The sequence below is a fragment of the Festucalex cinctus genome, chromosome 2, assembly GCF_051991245.1.
Source record: "Festucalex cinctus isolate MCC-2025b chromosome 2, RoL_Fcin_1.0, whole genome shotgun sequence".
NCBI lineage: Eukaryota > Metazoa > Chordata > Actinopteri > Syngnathiformes > Syngnathidae > Festucalex > Festucalex cinctus.
Window position 1 is genome coordinate 23,353,824 of NC_135412.1, and position 25,149 is coordinate 23,378,972.

General features: G+C 39.6%; 1 protein-coding gene across 4 annotated transcripts in view; it reads left to right on the top strand.

The window, feature by feature from the left end:
* The window catches only part of LOC144014190 (receptor tyrosine-protein kinase erbB-4-like), a 260,722-nt gene that overhangs the window by 175,223 nt on the left and 60,350 nt on the right, over positions 1 to 25,149 (top strand). For all 4 annotated transcript variants that reach the window (XM_077513792.1, XM_077513794.1, XM_077513793.1 and 1 more), the window contains exons 9-17: positions 2,672 to 2,798; positions 4,512 to 4,585; positions 5,085 to 5,175; positions 5,939 to 6,144; positions 10,002 to 10,134; positions 15,593 to 15,686; positions 18,690 to 18,844; positions 20,904 to 20,948; positions 24,836 to 24,968. In XM_077513792.1, the coding sequence (XP_077369918.1) occupies positions 2,672 to 2,798; positions 4,512 to 4,585; positions 5,085 to 5,175; positions 5,939 to 6,144; positions 10,002 to 10,134; positions 15,593 to 15,686; positions 18,690 to 18,844; positions 20,904 to 20,948; positions 24,836 to 24,968 (1,058 nt within the window). The remainder of the gene's footprint in view (positions 1 to 2,671; positions 2,799 to 4,511; positions 4,586 to 5,084; positions 5,176 to 5,938; positions 6,145 to 10,001; positions 10,135 to 15,592; positions 15,687 to 18,689; positions 18,845 to 20,903; positions 20,949 to 24,835; positions 24,969 to 25,149) is intronic.

The following is a 25,149-nucleotide window of genomic DNA, read 5'->3' on the forward strand; positions in this document are numbered from 1 at the left end:
GCAGTAACTCACGAGAATTACTTTGAAAGCTTTGCATAAAAATATAATTTAGTGTCATGGGATCCTTCTTTGCATTGATGCAACACTTGACTTACCTCATGTAACAAAGACCCTAAATATGACTTATTCAGTGGATATGTGAAATATACATTTTAGCTTTTTGACATCTGACAACAGCTGATATTCGATACGCCTTTTAAGGTGGCTCCTTTCTCAAGTGCAGTGTTAAATAAACGGGACATTCAGTCCATATGAACCTGGCTTGGAGAGCAGAGGTCAAGGGTTCAAGTGTTCTTGCAAACTTAGGAGCTTTATAGAATAGATTCTATTCCACTTCTTACATACTGCAATGAAAATCCCTTTTTGAATATGTTGGGACTGATTTTGTTTGTGTGTGTGTGTGTGTGTTACAATTAAGCCTGTAAGGATAAATACAGGTTGGGAAAAAAAAACACACACAAAAAAACAGGATTTTAAAAACAAGAGTTATGAAGGAAATATATATATATATATATATATATATATATATATATATATATATATATATGTGTGCGTGTGTGTGTGTGGGGGGGTGGGTGTGGATAGATGTATGTATGTATGGTAGATGGATAGATGGATGTATGGTAGATGGATTGGATGGATGGATGGATGGATGGATGGATGGATGGATGGATGGATAGATGATGGATGGTAGATGGATGGATGGTAGATGGATGGATGGATGGATGGCTAGATGGATGGATGGCTAGAGGAAAGAATGGATAAATGGATGGATATATAGATAGCTAGATGGATAGATGGATGGATGGATGGATGGATGGATGGATGGATGGATGGATTGGATGGCTAGAGGAAAGAATGGATAAATGGATGGATATATAGATAGCTAGATGGATAGATGGATGGATGGATGGATGGATGGATGGATGGATGGATGGATGGATGGATGGATGGATGGATTGGATGGCTGGCTGGCTGGATGGATGGATGGATGGATGGATGGATGGATGGATGGATGGATGGATGGTAGATGGATTGGATGGCTGGATGGATGGATGGATGGTAGATGGATTGGATGGCTGGATGGATGGATAGATGGATGTATGGTAGATGGATTGGATGGATGGATGGATGGATGGATAGATGATGGATGGTAGATGGATGGATGGATGGATGGATAGATGATGGATGGTAGATGGATGGATGGTAGATGGATGGATGGATGGATGGATGGATGGATGGATGGATGGATGGCTAGATGGATGGATGGCTAGAGGAAAGAATGGATAGATGGATGGATATATAGATAGCTAGATGGATAGATAGATGGATGGATGGATGGATGGATTGGATGGCTGGCTGGCTGGCTGGCTGGCTGGCTGGCTGGCTGGCTGGATGGATGGATGGATGGATGGATGATGGATGGATGGATGGATGGATGGATGGTAGATGGATTGGATGGCTGGATGGATGGATAGATGATGGATGGTAGATGGATAGATTGATGGATGGATGGATGGATGGATGACTGGTAGATGGATAGATGAATGGCTAGATGGATGATGGCTAGAGGAAAGAATGGATAGATGGATGGATATATAGATAGCTAGATGGATAGATAGATAGATAGATGGTGGCTGGCTGGCTGGCTGGCTGGATGGATGGATGGATGGATGGATGGATGGATGGATGGATGGATGGATGGATGGATGACTGGTAGATGGATAGATGGATGGCTAGATGGATGGATGGCTAGAGGAAAGAATGGATAGATGGATGGATATATAGATAGCTAGATGGATAGATAGATAGATAGATGGTGGATGGATGGATGGATGGCTGGCTGGCTGGCTGGCTGGCTGGATGGATGGATGGATGGATGGATGGATGGATGGATGGATGGTAGATGGATTGGATGGTGGATGGCTGGATGGATGGATAGATGATGGATGGTAGATGGATAGATTGATGGATGGATGGATGGATGGATGGATGGATGGATGGATGACTGGTAGATGGATAGATGGATGGCTAGATGGATGGATGGCTAGAGGAAAGAATGGATAGATGGATGGATATATAGATAGCTCGCTGGATAGATGGATAGATAGATGGATGGATGAATAGACAGACAGACAGACAGACAGACAGACAGACAGACAGATAGATAAAATTTGTGGCTTAATATGTGTATCACTTCGCAGTCGATCACATGAAGAAAGCCCTACCTCGTTCCTAAAAATATTCAATGAAATGTTCTTCCTGGCTGCAAAAATGCGTCTCGCTACCTCTCAAGGGTTAATCTCTTGGGTTTCATCGTCATGCAGCAGCGAGAGGTTAATGAGGGATAGCCAAAGGAACTGTGGGAAATGATAACAAATTAACATTTCAGATATGAAATTGGCTGGTATAAATCACAATCAAAACGGGGTTACGGCGCTTAATGCCAGCCGTATTCATCATCGCCATTCCTCGCCTTGGTCAGACACGCACGGCGGCAATTGTAATTAATGCAAATGTAATGAATTTATGACGTGGACTTATTGGCTTTCATCGGAAGAATTCCAATGGGTGGCCTTCGCTTTGCACCGATGTTTGTCATTTGAAATCAGGTGACGCCCACTTCAGCACTCGGGATGCAATAACGTATTGATTGTGTTTGTCTTGCCAGTGTGTGACGGCATCGGGACGGGCGTCCTGCAGTCCGCTCAAACGGTGGATGCCAGCAATATTGACAAGTTTGTCAACTGCACGAAAATCAATGGCAACCTCATCTTCCTCATCACTGGCATTAAAGGGTGAGCTTCAAAACACACACTTTTGACTCGGGATGTGCAATACCACTTTTTTTGTCCAGACTGATACTAGTATGTGTACTCCAAGTACCAAGTACCATTAGTACTTTTGTCACAAAAGATTTCCCCCCCAAAAAAACAACAGAAAATTTTAAAGCAAAATCTCTACTTGCGAATAAAGATTTTTTTTTTCCTTAACATTGCGTGAAATTAATGGCAATTTTGATTCTTACCTTCTTTTCATTCTTGTTTTATATTATTGTGTTTTTTTTTCTTATATGAATAAATTAAGGAAATGATTAAAATAAAATGAATTTTCCATTCTTTGAATTTCTCATTTTTACTTCCTGATTGTAAATTGGCCACAAGATATCTTGGAATAAGGCTGGGTATCGACTAGGGTTGCCTACAATTTCAATTTCAATTTCACAATTTTTTGGCTGATCTCCAGTCTTTAACATGTCTGACGTGCTGATCCCGATTTTTTTTTGTTTCCATAAGCAACAGCATTCAATGTTCCAATCTTGTTTAATTATTAAACATTGAATAATAACTGTTAAAGAAGACAAACAACACATCAAGCAGTTCTCGAAAGTAAAAATGAAAAGCCAATCCTAGCCAAGCCCAACCGATCGATCATCCCTTGTATCAGCCCGATACTGATACCTGGTATGTTTCTCACCCATCCCTACTTTTTACATAAAGTATGATTTAGCTTTGCCCTGAAACAGGGGTGTCAAACTCAAGTTAGCTCAGGGGCCGCATGGAGGAAAATATATTACCAAGTGGACCGCATCGGTAAAATAACGGTCTATAACTTACAAACAATTACCGTCATTTATACGCAGATTTATGGACCAGCCCGAAATTACGGAGCTCAACTGTAATCATGTTGTTCCGAAAAATAACACAAATGCAACTGGAACGTGGCAACACTTTGCCGGTATACTTGTTAAATTGACCTGTTTTGCATATATATTGTTCCCAGAATGCATTGCGTGGCGCAGTTAATGACATTATAAGGACACTAATCCTTGTCATATGTATTTGTGTTACCAGTAATTGAATTTGTGTCGTATTTAACACGTTTACGTCGGTCTATGATTTGAAAAAATAATAATAATAATTAAACAAACCGTAACTTTAAGTTGTGTGTAATGACATACAAGTTTCATTGCTCACCTGACGACTGCTTGTGAAATTACTAATTTTATATATTTTGATTGTGGCCGGCTGATTAATTAGTCTGACATTACCATTTTTTTTTTTTTTTTTTACTTTACAAAATCATCTTGCGGGCCAGATTAAACCCCTTTGTGGGCCTGATCCGGCCCGCGAGCCGTATGTTTGACTCCCTGCTCTATAAAAGAAATCTTTTTATGCAGATGTATTCATTTGTAGACCTGTGTAAACATGTGCAAAAAGAACCATTTGTACTTGCTTGAAAGCAACCCAATAGCAGGATGGAAAAGAGTAGCAAACAACATCTTTTGTGGAAATCCAGTTGTGGTGGAGGTCAGTGCGAAATATCGCCGCTGCAATCTATCAGCGCTGTCACAGTGACCTGAAGTGGACCGATAGGTACGAATGGGAATCGCGCGGAATGTTACATCGGAGGAGTGTGCCCGAATTTGGTCAAAGAACATGTTTTCCAGAATCTTCCCCTCACAAATGAGTTATGAGTGTGTCGAATTGTCCGTGTGTGTTGACTTTTAGGGACATGTATCACGGTATTGGACCGCTGGATCCCGAGCGCCTCAACGTGTTCCGTACGGTGAAAGAGATCACAGGTGAACGAGTGACTTTGGAAATATGTGCATGCGTACGTGCGTGTCCATTAGCCGGCCGAGGCCCTAAAGGGATGAGCGATGCCTCGTATACAAACCCTTTGTCATATTAAAGTGTGTCTTGCAGTTGAGCCAAAGCGCTAATGGGGCGAAACTCCATTTTCATAATGAAAAGCCAAGCAATAAGAAAGAGCAATGGCTTCCCTGCCTCAGCTTTAATGTCATTTCCACACATGCTGATGCATTATTATCTGTCATTAAAACCCAATGCTATTCGACAAATTGGGCAGTATATTCAATCCAGTCTTTTAATTAGTCGATATTGTCCATTTCCTTCAAAGAATTAGCTCTTGCTTGAACTTTGCATATCCAACAAAACTCATAAATCTAATTCGATTCTATGGTTGTTGTTGTTGTTTTTTTTTCATCAAGTGTGCCCTTTGTAACCTCCAAATTTTGTAGGAGCATGCACTGGTTAAATATGGATTACTGATGTCTTCAGGTTACCTCAACATTCAATCTTGGCCTGAGAACATGACCGATCTGAGTGTTTTTTCCAACCTGGCAACCATCGGCGGGAGATCCCTTTACAGGTGTGAACACATTGCCATGGAAAAACTACAAGTATTTTGACAAGTACAGTACACATTTATATTTACGTATATGAATAATGAAAGTGGCTTTTTAGGTAAATGTCAGATTGCTTCAAAAGCTTTCATGGAAGCTTTTACTTTATTTTAATATTCATTAGGGGTGTCATAATTAGTGTATAAATTTTTAGTTAATTTAAAGTACCATTAATGACACTCATTTATATATATATATATATAATATGCAGAAATTCACAAGCTACTTTATGTTAAAGATTAAATAGCTCTTAATGTGAAAAGAAAAAACTCCACTGAGCTGTCACCAATGTCTTACATATGCATTTGTGCCATCTAGTGGCAGAAAAATGACCTCATCACACATCAATATTACACTTGTTTTTGACAGTACAGTACATCTTTTTAATTTAACTCAATTTTATGAATTATGAAATTACTGTATCCATGACTAAAAGATGCAGTCATATTTCTATGAGTTTAATATTTTTTCCCACTTTAATGTGAACAAGACTATGAAAAAATATTTTATTGTACGTTTTATTGTACGTTTAGAACAGGTATAAAATGTGCGATTAATTGTATTAACTATTGAACTCGATTAATTATGATTAAAAATGTTAATCGTCTGACACCTCAAGTATTTATTGTGTCACACATACAGAAGGCACATAGTTTTATGGCGACAGCCTTTGAGATCATATTTCCACTTTCGCTCTGTCACAATGTCACCTGGAACTTTATCTTGCAGCGGAAGCGGCATCTCGCTGCTGATTTTGAAGCAACGCTGGATCTCCTCACTGCAGTTCCAGTCGCTGGATGAGATCAGCGCCGGCAACGTCTACATTTTCAACAACAGCCGCCTCTGCTTCTACAATACCGTCAACTGGACTTCGCTGTTCCGGACGCCAACCCAAAAAGTGCTCATCCGCAACAACCGTGACCCGAAGGAATGCAGTGAGTGGCGGCAGCTTGATTGTGTGTCCTTGTTTTCAAAAAAAAAAAATGCCAAAGAGTGCACTTTATTGTTTTGTTTCCATCAAGCAATATGATTCATCTCAATTGGGCATGAATCGGTAAATATTGATTAGTTGACAGCCCTGTAAATAGCATGACATTATTGCAGCTTAAAAGTGTCTCATCAATGAATGATTATTGAGCATTTGTAATAATGTACTAAACTGAGTGCAATTTCTGCAGAAATTGTGTGGGAATGCTGAAAGCTGAATAATAATAGCTGAATGCTAATGAAGGAAATAGAAAGATAAATTGTGTGAAAATTACAAAGTAATTAACTATAAATTACTAGTAATAGTAGTAGAAACAGTAGTAGTATTACTAGTAATTATTAAGTGGTAACTTGTAGTTAAATGACAAATACAAACCCATCCACCAATTCTCAGTCAATAGTCAGCAGTAGTCACCTACCATAAATTACTAGCATAGTAAAGTTTTTTTCATTCATCTATTTATAAGCAATGACTATACTCCTCTTTCACATCTTTGGGTGCTGGTGCTAGAAAAGGGATTATCAACAAACTACAGCTAAAATCAGCAGAAAAAAGTATACCATGTCCGTCTACTTGGCACATAGCGCAACTCTTCGTCCAATCAGATGGCACCTTATAGTTGTGTCACTTCAGCAGCGTTCCATTCATAACATTATTCATGATCATCATCGGACTAACAGAAGGCGAATTTATCAGCCAACAAGAGAAAGAAAAAATGTCTTCAGATATTCATTTTGTCATATCTAGTGATATTTCTGTTATTTAAAACATTAAATGCAGTTTAGAATGTTATTGTATACAAAAAATTCACATTCCGTTTTATGCTAGCATCCGCTGGCCGCTTTATTTTGTGTACTCCCTTCTCAATCCTCTCTGACAATCCCAGAAGCTCCTTGAGGATACAGTGCCATTTATTGGCCAGCACACATCACTACATTTACTTTTACAAAAACAGTAACAGACTCTTTTTCTATTTGCGTCCGCTAGGGTGGACGTGGTTTGTGAACATATGTGCTTTCAGCATTCCCACAATAATGAAAAAGAAACTAAAAGAGCAAGTTGTGTGCTGACATTATGTATAAATACTATCATACAAAAATGTGCCGCTCTCTTGTGATATTTTTATTTTTTTTACATGGCAAATGACCAAACTGAACTCAACCCTACCAATTGGTAGAAACAGCAAGCAAGATAAAAGTACGAAGTCAGAACAATGGAATGAAATTGTACATCTGAAAGGGATTTGTACGGAAGCGTGGAACTGCCAATGTGAAGTAAACATTTTTGACTGTATTTGCAAGTACTTGTAGGCTGAATTATCTTAAGAACTTAATATTTGTCCCCATAATGCCACAGGGTATTAACTTGTGCATGTGCAAATAATAAATCATAAAAATTACAAATAATGTTTATGTACTTAATTTATGAATGAATTGGTGTCATTTAGGCCAAATGTTGAAAAAATATCCATCCATTTTCCGACCCACTCCTCACATTTTTTTTTTAACTTGCACATGCACAAGTCAATACCCGGTGGCATTAGGAGGGGAAAAATGTCGAATGGAAATCATGCACTGGAAATATAATAATAAATCATAAACATTATGAATAAACAATGTTTACATATTTAATTTATGAGCATAATGGTATAATGTAGGCCAACTTCTTAAAAAATATCTTTTTGTTGTTGTTGTATTGTTGTAAAGTCATTTTTTTTTTAGCATTTAGCCTGCAAATACGATTGACATACTTACACATACATCATAGTTTGAACGTCTTTAAACATGTTCAATCGTATTTGCCAGTCAAAAACGTCAGTTCCACGCTTTTGTAGATTTGCATATTCTTTAATGCATGCATTGGCCGCCCTCTTGCTATGAGGCAGGTTAATTAGTGTGATGTGTGTTGTAGATTTATCCACAGGTTCTTCCAAACGCTTCTCTATTAACCTCTGACAATTGACTGTTGACAAAGGATTTGCTCCACTGCCTGATGACGCTGGTGGAATCGGGTCTGTGGGTGGACATTTGATGAACTGCATTGATTTTTTATTTTATTTTTTATTTTTTTGGAATGGGCTTCCATTCATGGGGAAAGAATGACATGGCCATGCAATATCACACGCGGAGTCATGTATAGTATCTCGCAGATATTCAAATTTGAACACACAAAAAATGAGATTGTATTTTGAATAGCGGTGTTAAAAATGGATAGATTCGGCAATATATCACGATATTACAGCGCGTAATTCTCGAATCGATTCGATATGCGGCCGAATCGATATTTAAACATCTTCTTTTTTCTTTTTTTTTGGTGGAAATATTCAAAACGTCTTACTTAGGGTTAGGGTTCACACATTAATCATGTAAGAATGTTATATTTATGTAACATTAAGCCTTAATATTTTAATTCAATGCTGTTCAAACATGAAACAGATTACAACCTGTTTGTTAAATACTGTGGCTCATAGTTATAAGACTTGAAGATAAATAAATACATTTTCATACGAATCTTACAGTGTACATGGACAAGTTTACTGATTAGTATTTTCTAAATTTAGATTAAAATAAAATCGCAATACAGTGTTCCCTCGTTTTCCGCTGGTGTTAGGTGGTGCAGGTTTTAACTATTTATTCACATAGAAAGGGGAGAAACGACAAAATCTGCACAGATGAACAGGAAGTAATAATCCGGCAACCACACAATTCTCAGACTGCGCCTACAGACAGTCAATCGATCTGATTGGTTGTAGCAACTAAAGGACCAAAGAACGACATCACAAAGGTCTAACATTTTGACATAGCCTAAAACTAGTTGAAACTAGATGATGGTTCTATGATCGTTACATCAGTTCAGACACTTGACCTCACGGTCGTGAACCCAACTTAACAGGTCATGAACTCAAACTTAACCCTAACGTGACCCCAGACATGACAAAATGAAATCCGCAATGTAGTTAGTAGGGGTGTTAAAAAAAAAAAATGGATTCGGCAATATATCTCGATATTACATCGTGCAATTCTCGAATGGACTCAATAGGCAGCTGAATTGATTTTTAAACATCCATTTTTAATCCTTAATCATGGAAAAATGTTATATTAATTAATGGAGAACATTAAGCCTTAATGTTTTATTTCAAAGCTGTTCAAATATGAAAAAGATTACAACCTCTTTGTTAATACAGTGGCTCACAGTTATGATTTCAGATAAATAAATAACACATTTTCTTACAAATCTTAAAGTGTACATGTACAAGTTTACTGGTTAGTATTTTCTAAATTTGAGTAAAAAAAAATCGCAACAATCGACTTGTAAATTTGTGTCGGGATTAATCAGTATCGAATCGAATCGTGACCTATGAATCGTGATCCGAATCGAATCGTCAGGTCCGAGGCAATTCACACTCCTAATAGTTAGCTTTATATTTTACATTTTTTATAAATGTTTGAAGGCTCTAAATCCCAGCCACCACAGTTTATACACTTTTCTCATTAAGGCATTTACATTTTTTTCACATTTCTCTCTTCTTTTAAACATTCACAGTGTTCAAACCTTCATAAATTTTATAAAGTGGGTACATTAATGTAAAAAAAAGAATGCAAAATTGCACTAAAAAAAATCTGCGATATAGCGAGACCGCAAAAAGTGAACCGCGTTATAGCGAGGGAACTTAGATTCATATCGGGATTAATCGGGATCGAATCATGACCTATGAATCGTGATACGAATCGAATCGCCAAGTACTAGTCAATACACATCCCTAATTTTGAACATGTTTTATTTTCGTTTGTTTTTTCTCGACAGCCCAGCAGCGCATGGTGTGCGACCGGATGTGCTCTGACGAAGGCTGCTGGGGCCCGGGGCCGGACCAGTGCCTCTCCTGCCGCTACTTCCGACGGGGCCGCACCTGCGTCGAGTCCTGCAATCTTTTTTACGGGTGCGTAACAGATGCATCATCATTCAGGTTAACTGTTCACAAGTGCTGTAACATGAGCTGCGAAAGCATTTTGCTCGATTCTTTATGGCTCCCGCAGACGCATTCATTCCCTCGCAAAAAGGCACACACGACAAGCGGAGGAAATAAAATCAATTTAAGCAGCTTTGATGTATGAGAATGAACTCCAAAGTGTCCTCAAGGGCTCCGAAGGAGAGTCTAATTGCCATTTGCTGTGAATGTAATGAGATGAACCAAATCAGAAATTTTTGCGCTGTGAGTAGGTCATGTGCGCAGCGGACTGGCCATCGAGGCAAATTAGCTTGAATGTATTGCCGAATTGTGATATTTCATTACAGTTTTCCCCCCAACTGAGATGGAAAATGAAATTGATGTTATGTTGCAGAATGAATAATTCCTCGCAGGTCCATCGCCGGATGCTGCCAGGAGGCGCATCAAACGAAAGAGTGAAAACTCACCTGAGAATAAGATCTTTGTAGATGCGCTTTCCGGATTCTTTAGGAGATGGTGCGAATTCACAACACTTGAAAGGAAATGTCTCAAATAAGACAATCCCGGTTGCAACTTTTTTTTTTTTTTGCAAGTGGTCATGTCAAGTGTGTCAACTCGTGGGAGGCGGGAGGAGACGCCTCCCATTTGCGCACAAGGTTCGGTCGGTCATGTTGACTTGTTGCCGGTCCTTCTCGAGCAGCGTTTGCGGGAGGCGAGCTTTGAAGTTGTCAGGAAAAAGAAGTCGGTGCCAAAGCTTTGAAGGAGACTGGCGAGGGAGAGACTCGTGGCAGGGAGCTTTCCTTGTACTGTAAACACGGCAACGGCCAACTTGATGTTCCACTTCTTCACTCTCAAGTGTCAATCCAATACGAAGAAGGAAGAGGTACAAATGCTTTATCAGCACAAAGCATTCTAAATACTAGCGGTGGGAACCTGTGGGTACCTCATTATGCGATACGATATGCAATACAAGGCTCACGATAACGATTGTCTCACGATATGACGATACCGCGATTATTTATATATTGTCAGGTCATAAATCCACGATAATCTACGATAAAACTACTCAAGACATAAACTGTTTTTTCAATGAGAAAATCGTTTCTTTTTGTACCATCACTGAAACACAATAAACCCTGGGCAGTATCTTATTTTGAAATGACTTAGTCAGAACCATCAAAAAGCCGAAAACCGGTCACAATAATGCCTAAGGGTTTTAAAACTGGTGTCTTCTTCACAGTGAGTACTTTAGTGTATTTTTGTATGTCAGCCAGTTACATAGTCAATTGTTTCATTTTATAAACTGTGACACCATTTTTTTTTATGTAACATTGCAAAAGTAAATAAAATGACTTAAATATTAAATCCAATCAAATCAATCTTACTATTCCTCAGAAATTGTGTGCTTCAAAAAGTCAGAAACCTAATATATGTTTTAAAATGTTCAAATTGAAGATATAGTACCGTATTTTCCGCACTATAAGTCACACCGCATTATAAGGCGCACCTTCAATGAATATTTTAAAACTGTTTCCATATATCAGTCACTAGAGTAGAGGCTGGGGTTACGTTATGCATCCATTAGATGGTGCTGCGCTAAAGGGAATGTCAACAAAACAGTCAGATAGGTCAGTCAAACTTTATTAATAGATTACAAACCAGCTTTCTGACAACTCCATTCACTCCCAAAATGAATAAACAGCTGTTTTATTATTTTCTCTGAGGTAAAGTATTAGTATTAGCGATCCAAGATGGCGGAATCTTCTGCGCATGCGCGTCATCGATCGTGCAGGGTCACCAATAGCGTCTTGACAGCGAGAGCTGTTGCGGCTCAATATTGATCCATATATAAGGCGCACTGGATTATAAGGCGCATGGCCTTATTTTGAAAAAAATGAAGGCTTTTAGGTGCGGCTTATAGTGCGGAAAATACGGTACACATTTTTCAAACGTATGCAAAACTGAGTCAGTTGCTGGACAGATAAATGTCTTAAGAGCTGATGAGTCTTCTTCGCCTGAAGACTTGCGTCCATTTCCCCGCCACTCTTCTGTGATGCTCCCCCTAGTGGCTCGCCAAGTAATTGCTCAATAAGTCATGAACAATGGAGCCGTTCTAGTGGCTGTATATCAACTACAAATATCGTGATACTTGCGTAGGCGTATCGATAATCTATCGGGAGACAAAATATCACTATTTATCGCGACATCAATATATCGTCATAATAAATATGTCCATGTTTGATTTGTTATTTCTGCTTCAAAATGTTGTCCTTGAGCAAAGCAGGGATTTGTAACGATTTCTTTTTGGGTCACACAAACATCTTTCTATGAGCACAGGTAGCAAGTCATACAAGTAGTATTAAATATTAGAGGTGTCAGGCAATTAGATTTTTTTTAAATCAAGCACGCGCACATACACACAACACCACGCACACAACACCAACTCTACTAAATGCCGGAACCCGCCCGAATGGGGTTGAGTGTTTTTAAAGTCATGTAACTACACCGGGCGTCCGTCTACCGTAAACATCTCCTACAGAACAGCAAGGTCTCGCGAGATGGGACATTCCCGAGAATTGAAACGCTCTTCAATGGAAACACAGTTGAAACTAAATGGTACGTTATTGAAATAGTTACAATATCGCTTTTGTTTTTGTGAAAAAGTCTCATGGAAACGCACCTAATGTTCCTCATCAACTTCCAAATCTCGATCAAATATATTTCAAGCTTTTGGGTTTTGAACCTCCGTCTCTCAGCTAGCCTCTGTTTCCATTGTTAGTGAGGAAAGATACTTATTCCCATTACTTTCTACCTCTGTTGAATAAAACAAAGGAAGAACAAAAGGGAGAAAAGGCGTGCAAGGAGGGAAATGTCTGATGTTGTCCACTGAGGGTTGCAAGCTGGATTAAGGAGCCGTTGAATGTGTTTAATTAAAAACGTTGCTCTGGTGGGTTGGCTGTGCTTTTTTTTTTTTGGTGGGTGGGGATGGGATGTTGGCCACAGCCTAATGCAGGGCTAATCCTTCATCAGGCAAACCCCCTAGTGCGGCCATGAAGGGGCTAATCAATGGACTGAATAGAAATTACTGCTGCCGAGGTCTTTGTCGTTCTCCTCTGTGTCATTTCCCCTAACATTTAACACACACACACACACAAAAAAAGGTCTCTCCACTGCCTGGGTCTTTTCTAAAGAAGTCCCCAGGATGCAGCTTCCAAAAGAGAAATATCGTCACACTGGAACAAGGGAAAGGAGAACTATGTGGCGTCTTTGGACTTTATGGAAAAGATGTATTTAGGAAAAAAGGCTGCGACAAGCTGCTGCAATTGTACCGAATCATTCGAATTATCTCATAAAAGATCCTCTGAGTTAGCCCAAGGGAAAACAGGGATTTCATTTTCCACTTTTATTACTCTTTAATGGGCTACAGTTGAACTCGTGAGTGTCGACGTCGTTACTCCCAGATCCATCAGGACGGCAAATTTGTCAGGTTCACATAAAAAAGCATTTTCTTGAGTCTCTCTTCTCACAGAGAGAGAAAGAGCAGCGCTTTAATCAGCCGTCTCTCCTGTGCGGGAGACGACTTGTTTGCAGCTGCAAGAGCCTCTTCCTCACGGGGCGTCCATCAGCTTATTGATCGCTCTGATGGGAAAAGTGTTTTTGATCAGCGCCGCTTGTTATTGACAGCCCTCACCTCGCCAGAAGAAAAGAGAATCATTTGCTGGTTTGGACACAAACAAAGGAGTGGATGGAGTAGATGTGCACGCGTGGCAGGATTCAGCAGCATGGGCCCAAATGTGATGCAGCCCCTGCTGTTGTAATTATCGTGTCTGAAGCCAATATTTGCCTTGAGAAATGGAAAAACTTTGGAAGCGTAGAACTGCAAATGTGGAGTAAACATTTTTGGCTGGCGAGTATGTTCGAACATACTCGCAAATGTGTTCGAACATCGTCGCAAATACGTTCAAACATATTCGCAAATACGTTCAAACATACTCGCAAATACGTTCAAACATACTCGCAAATACGTTCAAACATACTCGCAAATATGTTTGAACATACTCGCAAATAAGTTCGAACATACTCGCAAATATGTTTGAACATACTCGACTTAACAATAAAGCCATAAAAAAAATGAACAAACGACGTTGATTTACTGAATTTTCCCTGTCAGTGAGGCTCTGACCCGCCGATCTATTGCTGTGGTACTCAACTGCACAAGCACAATACCCCGTTGCATTATGGAGCGAAAAATGACGAACCTAAATCATGCACGGCAGACATAATAAATCGTAAAAGTTACGAATGAACACTGTTTTTTTTCTACTTAATTTTCTAATGAATTGATAATGTGCCCCAAATGCCTAAAAAATTGGGTTTTGTTTTCACTCGCGCATGCGCAAATAATACCCCGTGGCATTATGGTAAGGTATGCTAACTTTGTAGCATGTAGCCTACAAGTACGTTCAAACATATTTGCGAGTACGTTCGAACATATTTGCGATATGTTCGAACATGTTTGCGAGTATGTTCAAACGTATTTGCGACTATGTTCGAACATATTTGCGAGCATGTTCGAACGTATTTGCGACTATGTTCGAACGTATTTGCGAGTATGTTCGAACATGTTTGCGAGTATGTTCAAACATATTTCAATACCTGCGATTGGCTGGCAACTAGTCCAGCGTGTCCCCCGCCTACTGCCCAGGGCCAGCTGAGATAGGCGCCGGCACCCCCTGCGACCCTGTGAGGAATAAGCGGTCAAGAAAATGGATGGATGGATATTTCAATACGTTCGTACATATTTGCGAGTATGTTCGAACATACTCGCCAGCCAAAAATGTTTACTCCACATTGGCAGCTCTACGCTTCTGTAAAAAACAAACGCATTATTATGGACTGCATCTCTATAAAGTGCCTCAACTTCTAGCACTTCAAGAGCTGCAAACAAAAGAAAATCATCTGTACTTGTGCACACCATTTCCTTAACCCTATGCTAATCAAACAGTGTCTGCTCCCTGGTGTCTTCCCTGCTCGCTCATTTCCTCCCACCAGCTTCCCACCGCCTCCCTCAGCGCGCATCGCTTTGTGTTTGCCGCGATTTAAAAAGCTGTTCATTATTCATAGGCCTTCCTCTGTCTGCCTATTGACCATCTTGAGCCTTTAACTTGATCAAATAGTCAGCGGCAGATTGCTGCCCTCAACCGCGAGGGCAGCCGTGGCAATTAAAAGTCTGGGAGACGAGCGCGGCTCAAAGAAGGTTGATATGCGCGATCTGGATGCGTCATGGCACGTTGGTTTTCAATCAAAAGGCTACGATGTGCGACTTGCGCTCACGTGCGCAGGGTGTTCTTGAAAATCCGCACCCGGTACGCTCAGATCAATATTTCAACACGCTTTCCAATCCATTATAAATACATCTCAATCTCTTCCCTTTTTTCTCTGGTATCAGGGAAGTACGTGAATTTGCCAATGGATCCGTGTGTTTGGAGTGTGATAGCCAGTGCGAGAGGATGGACAGTAGCACCATGACTTGTCTTGGACAGGTAAGAATCTTTTACCTTTAGGTGACCAGACGTTCCAAATTAGCCGGGGCAGTCTCGGTTTCGAGCCTTGTTCCGAGTACTGGTACAGTTTGTTTGTTTGTTTGTATGTAATCCAGTGGCCATGCCATGTGTCAATCACACAGATGTAGTGATTCATACAATGCCAAAGTCCTTCCTATTCAACTTTTCAGATTCACGTTTGCGTCATACCCGTGTCGGCGTAAGATGTGATCGGGCTGCTAGTTTGTATCGGGGTCGCCTGCAGATGACGTCATGCTACAGGATTGTCCGGAAATTGTCCGTTTACAATTGTTCAAAAGAACAAAATTTGTGGACTAAAATTGTAAAAATGTCAATAAATCTAAAAATATAAAATCATGATACTTTAAGAGTGGAAAAAAAAATAGATTGAAGCGCCTTCACGCTTGCCGGTGACGTCAGTACAGCAGCGCTAACGAAGTTAGCGTCGGTTTGGTTTCTTTTTTACCAGTTGGCAAATCAATTACAATAACAAAAAACAAAAAAAACATTCTTAATGATAATAGGAACACATTAACAATCTAACAATATTTGTCACATCTGAGACAATTATTTTGTGTATTTATCATTTAGTCAATCTATTTTATTATTCATTTAATATATTATGCACTTATATTCTTAGGTTTATTTACGTTTTTACAATTTCAGTTCATACATTTTATTTAAATGACATCTTTAATATTTTCTTTCCAATGTTTGACGTCAACTGGATCATTTCCAGCCAATCCTTTAGCGGGACATGATCGTTAGGCGACCTTGATACCATCTGGCAGCCCGATCACATCTGACACCGACACCGGAACTAAAACGACTTCCGGCAAAAGTAAACAACCAAAATGGCGGATATTGATAAATTGTTTTTTTTTTATTTTGGTCCTCAAAACACATTTTGACCTCCAGCAAACTTACCTTCTCGCAATTTTGCTTCATTTATTGTTTTTATCTTATCTCATAAGCATTTCATAGAGTTCAGTAGTTCACTGTATAATTTCATGTAGGGTGATAGCGGCACACTGTCACGTAGGTTGTGTTACGTGAACTTATGTTGAATATTTATGAATGAATGAAGTAAGCTATCTAGTTTTATACTCAAGTAAATTGTGTTTTACCATTCATGTGTTTCCAAATGGGTCGCTGTGATGTCACTTGTACTCCGTCGGTGAAGTCGGAGTACTTTTTTTTTTCTCCCCGACTTCACGTGGGATTTCCGAGTTCAAGCGTTTCTGGCGGCGGGTTTCCAATGTTACAATGTCGGGCCACGGGCAAAAAAAAAAAGAAGTGCTTACATTCAACAAACCGTAGTTGCATGGAGAGCAAAAAAGAAATCAATTAGCTTACTGTGCTCGTGTGGGGCGTTTGACTCACGGTGCGTTTAATGACCACACTCACAGTCGAACATTTCAAGTTGCAGGGGCAGGGGTTACCATTTTTTTTTCAGGGGCAACTACAATGCCACAACATTGGACCAAACAAAAAATCTTGGATAATGATGATGTTGAATTTACAGCCGACTTGAATTTGAACTGCCAACCAGAATAGCATTTAGCATTAGCGAGTAAAATCACAACCACCAGATCACCAGTTTGACTATAGTGATTAAATTTGCTATACAGAGAGTCCTCGAGTTAAGGCGCACTCGACTTAAGGCATTTCGACTTTACACTGTTCCGCCCAGTCCACCATTTTGGCTCCTCGTCCACCATTTTGGCTCCTTGGCCACCATATATAGCCCGCAGTGTTTTCCCCTCCTCCGCTATTAGCCCTTAGCTAGTGCTCGCGCTTTGTGCACTTGTGGGAGTATCTCTAGAATTTTAGTCTTTAATTTAGTCCAAGAAAACTTAATTTTATTTGTCTAGTTTTAATCAACAAAAACTGTCAACCTTTCATATAGTTTTTTTCACGATTTTACACCTGTATATATTTTTTTGTCAGCAGATTATATTGAACCTTTTCGGATGTAAAACTATTTTACATAAAGTTTTCTCATCTTTTTGATGAAAAACAATTTGACACACACAATTACAGTGGCTACTATGGGTCCATGCTATGAGCTAGTAAGTTAGCCAACATTAGCTAGCAGCATTAGCTAGCAGTCGCAGTAACATTATTGTTGGACTATAATTTACTTTTTTTTTTTTCATCATGAATCAGCCCCCGTATGTCCCGTGTGTGTGCTGTGTGTCACATGACAGCGTCTCAGACGTGACAGATTAGCAGAGACAAGATTTGACAAAATCATATCATTTTTGTCTCGTTTTTGTTCATGAGCTAAAATGTCCATAGATTTTAGTCCAGTTAGATTTTAGTACATTTTCATCTCATCTTCATTAGTCGACGAAAATTCATACTGATTTAGTCCCACTTATTGTTTATTAATGAGTTTTTTTTTTTTTTGTCTAGTCTACTCTAGTTTTAGTCTGGTGAAAAATGTGTTGACAAAATTAAAACTCAAATTCACGCAAGAAACCCAACAAATTTCAAACCGAAACACCATTTGAATGAACGTGTGAAAGATGACAGCGGCCATCGAAGCTCAACATCAACACGACGAAGACACATTTTTGCTGTTATTTTGTCTGTTCAGACACACGAGCCTTATTTATTCATGAGCCCGCTGCACTCTTACCACCTGTCATCTCCGCCATTGCCTTCCCCGTGCGCTACCTTGACATGACCTGATTTTGTTGATTGCCGCCTTCACCGTAGAGGTGTGGCGGAATACACTTCAGGCAATTTGCGCTCGACGTGTTATAAATCACAAGGCCCCGCCGGCCACGTTTGCCACAGCAGGAAGTGAGCGCGTTAACAGGATTTGCCATGTTTCAATTCGATTCTGTCGCATGCTTCCTTTTTATTCGGTATTTTTCGGCACTGACACTTTAATATCCTGTTTTCTTTCACCTCCGTGGCCATCGTTTGGTTTTTCTTTTTATTCCCCGGCTCGATTCGTGCTTGCCGATCCAGGGTCCGGACCAGTGTGTGAAGTGCCTCCACTTCAAAGACGGGCCCAACTGCGTGGCCAAGTGCCCCGACGGCCTGCAGGGAGCCAACAGTTTCATCTTTAAGTACGCCAAGGCCAACAACGAGTGTCATCCCTGCCACGCCAACTGCACCCAAGGGTAAGAAAACCATCTTCTTCGAACTCTGCTGCCAGATTCACTCCGTCCTAAGCTCAGCGCAACAATATGTCCACGTCAAAATTTTGTTGTAATAATAATGCATATATTTGTGGCGACTGACTCAAGTTGTTTACCATTTTATAAATGTGCTGAATTTCACAAGATACTTCATGTTAAAGATCAGATAGCTCTTAATATGAAAAGAAAAGATGCACTGAGCTGTCAACAGCGTCTTACAATGCAATTATGCCATCTAGTGGCAGAAAATAATCTCAACACAAATCAATATCGTGCTTTTTTTTTTTACATCTTTTTAATTTTAACTCAATTTTATGAATTATGAAATTACTGTAGTGACTAAAAGATGCAGCCATATTTCTATTAGCAGAAACGTCCACGTCAATATTTAGCAGTAATAAATGGAATAATAATGCATATATTTGTGGAGACTGGGTTCAAGTTTCTCATTTTAAAAATGTGCAGAATTTCACAAGATATTTCATGTTAAAGATGAGCTAACTCTTAATATGAAAAGAAAAAAATGCACTGAGCTGTCAATCGCGTTTTACAATGCAATTATGCCATCTAGTGGCAGAAAAATGACCTCAACACAAATATCAATATCATACTTTTTTTTTTTTTTTTACAGGACAGTGCATCTTTTTAATTTTAACTCAATTTTATGAATTATGAAATTACTGTATCAATGACTAAAAGATGCAGCCATATTTATATTAGCAGAAATGTCCACGTCAAAATTTACCAGTAATAAATGGAATAATAATGCATATATTTGTGCAGACTGGGGCCAAGTTGTATTTTACAATTTTCAAAATGTTAAAGATTAAAGTACCACTGATTGGCACGACAATCTAAGTGGGGTGAAATTCGTTCTCCGCATTTGACCCATCCACTGAAGGAACGGTTAGCAGCAGCGGGGGCTTGCGCTCGGGGATCATTTTGCTGATCTAACCCCCAAATTCCAACCTGGAATGCTGAGGGTCAAGCAGGGAGGCAAATGGGTCCCATTTTTATAGTCTTTGGTATGACCCGGCCGGGGATTGAACCCACAACCTCCCAGTTTCAGGGCGGACATTCTACCACTAGGTCACTGAGTTGAAATGTGCAGAATTTCACAAGTTACTTCATGTTAAAGATTAAATAGTTATTAATATGAAAAGAAAAAAATGCACTGAGCTGTCACCAATGTCTTACAAATGCAATTATGCCATCTACTGGCAGAAGAATGAAGAACTTGTTTTTTACAGTACAGTACATCTTTTTTAATTTTAACTTTTAAGAGAAATGAAAAAGGACAGAAAGTAAAACCTTTAGTACAACCATTTAGAACAGATATAAAATTTGCGATTAATCGTGAGTTAAGTGCGATTAATTACGATTATTTTTTTATGTATTTATTGTACATTTAGAACAGATATACTATTGAAGTTATGCGATGAATTACTATTTAAAAAAAAATTGTAATCGCCTAACACCCCTACTCTTAATACAAGGACATGAAAAATAGCAAGAAAATGGTGGTGCACTCCAGACTGTGGCGCAACTCTGTTGTTGGCATGACAACAAGCTGCCTTCTTTCTTCTCCCCCAGGCTTTGAGGTCTTCTGGATTGACATCAAAACACTGAGTCAAACATAGCAGAGGTCACAGGTCAGCATGGTAGAACTAATTGGTCTCTTCAGAGCCACTAAGCATCTGAGATAAGCGTCAGGATTTCCACAATTAGGAATCGAAAGGGCAACAAAGCGCAATCAGATTTAAGAATGAACCGTACCTGGTCACTCTTTGTTGTCAAGAGAGCCGCATCTTTCTTCGCTGGCTTGCGGATCCAAATGGTTTGACATTCCCCAACAGTGTTTCTTTTTAATGTGAAACAAGCAACAACATGGTTTGCCCTCCTGTCATATCATGATGAGTGGTCAGCCATGCTCGGGATTTCATTACGTGCTCGGTGACAACGGGGAAAGACAAGCGGAGGTTTTACTCATAACCTGTCCGGCCTTTAATGGACGACCTCTCTGCTTTCTGTGGCCCTGCAGGTGCGTCGGACCCAGACTCCAAGATTGTGTTGGGATGATGGACAGGTAAGGGATCTCGGAGAGCATCCGTCACGTTGGACTGGGGAAACCATTTGCTGTCATTGTCCGAATGCACAAATGCAATCAGAGTACAAAATAATTCGGCAATATATCGCGATATTATAGCGCACAATTCCTGTATCGATTCAATAAGCGGCCAAATCGATATTTAAACATCAATTTTTGATGGAAATATTCAACAAAAAGTCTTACTTAGGGTTAGGATTCACACTCTAAGCATGGAAGAATGCTATATTAATGGAACATTAAGCCTATTTATTTTAATACTCTTCAAACATGAAACCGGTTGCAACCTGTTTGTTAAATACAGTGTTGAAGTTTCAGTTTAAAACATTATCATACACATCTTACAGTGTAAGTTTACTGATTAATATTTTCTAAGTTTGAGTTAAAAAAAATCGCAGTAATCCACTTACAGGTTCGTGTCGGGATTAATCAGTATCGAATCGTGATACGGATCGAATCACCAGAAACAAGGCAATTCACACCCCTACTTTCAGGATTGAAATGAAAAAAGAAAAAAAAAAATCCCCTGATTGTCAATATTCTAGAGAATTACATGTAATAAAAACTACCGATGTTTTTTTTTGTTTTTTTTTTCAGGGCCGATGCCGATTATTACTAGTCAAGGAGACCGATAACTGATATTTGGAGCCGATATTCGATTCCAGTAAAAGTAAAAAAAAAAAAAAAAAAAAAAAAATCAAACTCTTAACTTTGTTGAAATGTCTTAAAGCATATGTTTATTGAACAACTTCTCCGATTTGCAAAATGTTGATTTAAAAAAAATAAAAAAAAATAAATAAATTGTATCCATTTTGTTATAAAATTCTAACAAAAAACTTCAAAGAGCTCCTTGAGTCATGAGTATGTCTTAAAACTAAATTAAAACTTAAACAAGTAAATATCATCTGTCAAGGTATGGGGGGTCGAGGACCCAGGTGCAGGGAAACAGGGCGAGGAGGCAGTGGTGCAATCCAAAAGGGATTTAATTAAACAAAACAAGGAGGTAAACAAGGATCTAGCTGAGTAAAACAATAACATCCAAATAACAAGCAAGGCAAACCGTGGGGGAAAAAAAAAAAAAAAACAGGCAGCCTGACGTGAGGGAAAACACAATGAATCGACGCGGACAGCGGGGAGACAAGAAACTAAATACACAAACACAGTAATTGACACGAGACACAGCTGGGCAAGATACTAGTAGCAGAGGATGCTGATTGGTTGACATGTGAGGAAGGGCAGGCAATCACAGGTGGACATGACAATGCTTGACAAGACTAGGAGGGCACACAAGGAAAACAAAACAAAACACAGATCATGGCTGAAACTTAAAGAAACATGAGGATAAACTCAAACAAAACTCACTCAAAACTAGAAAAAAAACAGAAACCCAAACAAAACCATGATGATATCTCCTGATAGTTTTCTACAGTAAATATTTTTTTCTGAAATTTCCAAATAACTGAAATGTTAAACTTCCATGTATCTTTGTTTTACTTTTCAAACAAAAACAAAAGATGCAAGTTCCTCGGGTCAGCAGCATCTCTCCCAAAGTTAATTGGAAATCTAAATAAACAGTTTAAAATGGATCTATTACTGACCGTCAGATTTTTTTTTTTTTTTTTAAAAGGCTGATAACCTAACCTTGCTTTCGCGAGATGAATTCTGGCGGTATTTGTGAGTTGACAATACATCTTGAATACATCTTGTACCGCTCCCGCTGATAACCGCCGTCGAACCACTGGTGGTTTGGACCAATCACAGAGTGACATTGTGTTTGGGGGCGGGATATGCAACTGTGACGAAACCAGGAACCCAGTGCCAACGCCGGGGCTAACAAACAAACCTAACATGGACGAATGGACGCTGCAATTAATTCTGTTCTCGCAGAATTACTCACCGTTTCCATGTTGGATGTTGAACAGCAAGAGGCGCTTCGTGCATTTGTAGCTGCTAAGATGTTCGTGCTTGTCCCCCCTTCGACAGGCACAAAGACGAAATTTTCCCCCGTGGCCGTGATTGGTTAAAAAAAACGTGTAGAATGTCACATCGTCCAATCAGCTCAAATTATTGTACAGAATGTCCCGCCTTTTCAAAATTACTGTGGTGAGATACCAGATGGATACATATCCACCTGGCTATTGCCAGGTTACCGATAACCGATATTCGTCAAAAAGGTCAAATATTGGTGCCGATAATCGGCCTGGCCAATAATCGGTTATCCCTAGTAAAAACAATCAAGAATACAGTGGTCAATGTGGCACAACAACTCCACTTGGGTGCACATAAAATGAATTTATTTGAACAATTAGAGCAAATGTGACTCATTAGGATTGAGCCAAAACAGCGCCGTTAGTAAGAGGGTATCCATTCAAGTACAAACGAGCGTTTGCGCTTGCCTCTGGGGGCTTCTCTGCTCACATAATGGTGCCGCGTTTTTATCTGGCGGCGACCCCAAAGTCTCCTGTTTGCCTGTAAATCCTCTCCTCCTAATTAGAGAAGTCGTCGTCTCACCTTGTGCCGTCTGACTGTCGGCTTCTCACCCTTCTGCTGTCTTCTTTCTACTTCCGTGACCCTGCCTTTTTCCCTATTTTCTTCTCGTCCCAAATCCTTTTTTTTCTTTTCCTTTTCCACTTTCTTTCACATATTTTTTTTTGCTTCTTCGCTGTCCTTTTCACCTCCTCTCAATTCTTTTTGTGTCTCCTTGCTTCTCTACCCTCGTCGACCTAATCGTTCCAAACTGCCACATTACTATTCACAACATGACTGTATATATCTCATTATGTTGAAACCCAAAGCCTCTTTGTTAAATTTCAAGAACCACTCTCCCCCCCCACTCCCCTATTTAGGTCCACCGCAATCGATACAGCACCTCACGTTGCTGCCGTAGCAACGTGCAACACGAATCTTCCATTAGTCACTAATGGCCTCGGCAACAAATAGAGTTTTGAAACTCGAGTATGAGCTAGCAGCAGCTGTATGTTTTTTTTTTTCTTACTTTTATCGTTGTTGTTTTTTGGGGGGTTGGGGGGGGGGGGGGGGGGGGTTCAGACACAAGATCCAGGTAAATAGACCACTATTGTAGATACAGTAGAGAGGAAAAAAACAGACAAAACAGGGAGAGTATATCAACATTCAAATGTACAATTTACACTTTATAAACTCGCAAATTTGCCACTTTGGAAACTCACAAATTTGATACATTCTAAACACACTCAAATTTACGAATTTTTTCTCACAAATTTTCGACTTTCTAAAGTGGCAAATTTGCGAGTTTTTTTTCTCTGAATATTGCTCCCGCCCTCTAAAAAAACATGTTTATACGTGACCCTAATACGCCGTCATAAGTCACAAATGTACTTAAATGCACATTTTGTTTTTTGCTTTAACATTATTACAACATCAGTGGCATTTAAAAAAACAAAACAAAAAATCATAGTGACGTTTATCGCGATAGTTTGTGGGAAGACATATCGTCTGTAAAAACAAATAATCGTGACAAGCCTCGGTATGTCAATACCAAAGACACCGGTGGGACTTTTAAACTATAAACTTCTCCCAAGAGATTCCCATTTGTGAGAGACTCATCCCTCACTTTGCGTTTCAAGAAAAGCTGCTTTAGTCCGATATGGATGAAATGCAGACAAAAGATGCTTTATCTCCTCCACCGCCGCTCCGTCTGACCTTGACAATGGAAGCATCTGTTACTTGGAGGCTGCAGTCTTTTCATTATGTTTGTTTGTTTGTTTGTTTGTTTTTTATGTGTGTGTGTGTGTGTCCTATCAAGTTTTCCTTTGAACTTTCAGTCACTTTGAAGCGCTACTAATGACAATGCACACCCCCCGCCCACCCTCTTCTCCCGTGCACAGGACGCCCCTCATCGCCGCCGGAATCATCGGCGGCCTTTTCGTCATCGTCATCGTGGCGCTCAGTGTCGCCATCTATGTTCGGCGGAAAAGCATCAAGAAGAAGAGGGCCTTACGCCGCTTCCTGGAGACGGAGGTGAGGACCGCACGCTGGTGTGTGTTTTAACTCATTGACTGGCAGCCATTATCACTGAAGCAACCCCCTTCGCTCCCGGCTGTTTTAATGGATTTTGACTGATTTTGGTTCAATGCCCACAGAACATTATGTTCTATTGCTATAAAAAACATGGAAGCTACCAAAATCATCAGGAAAAAAA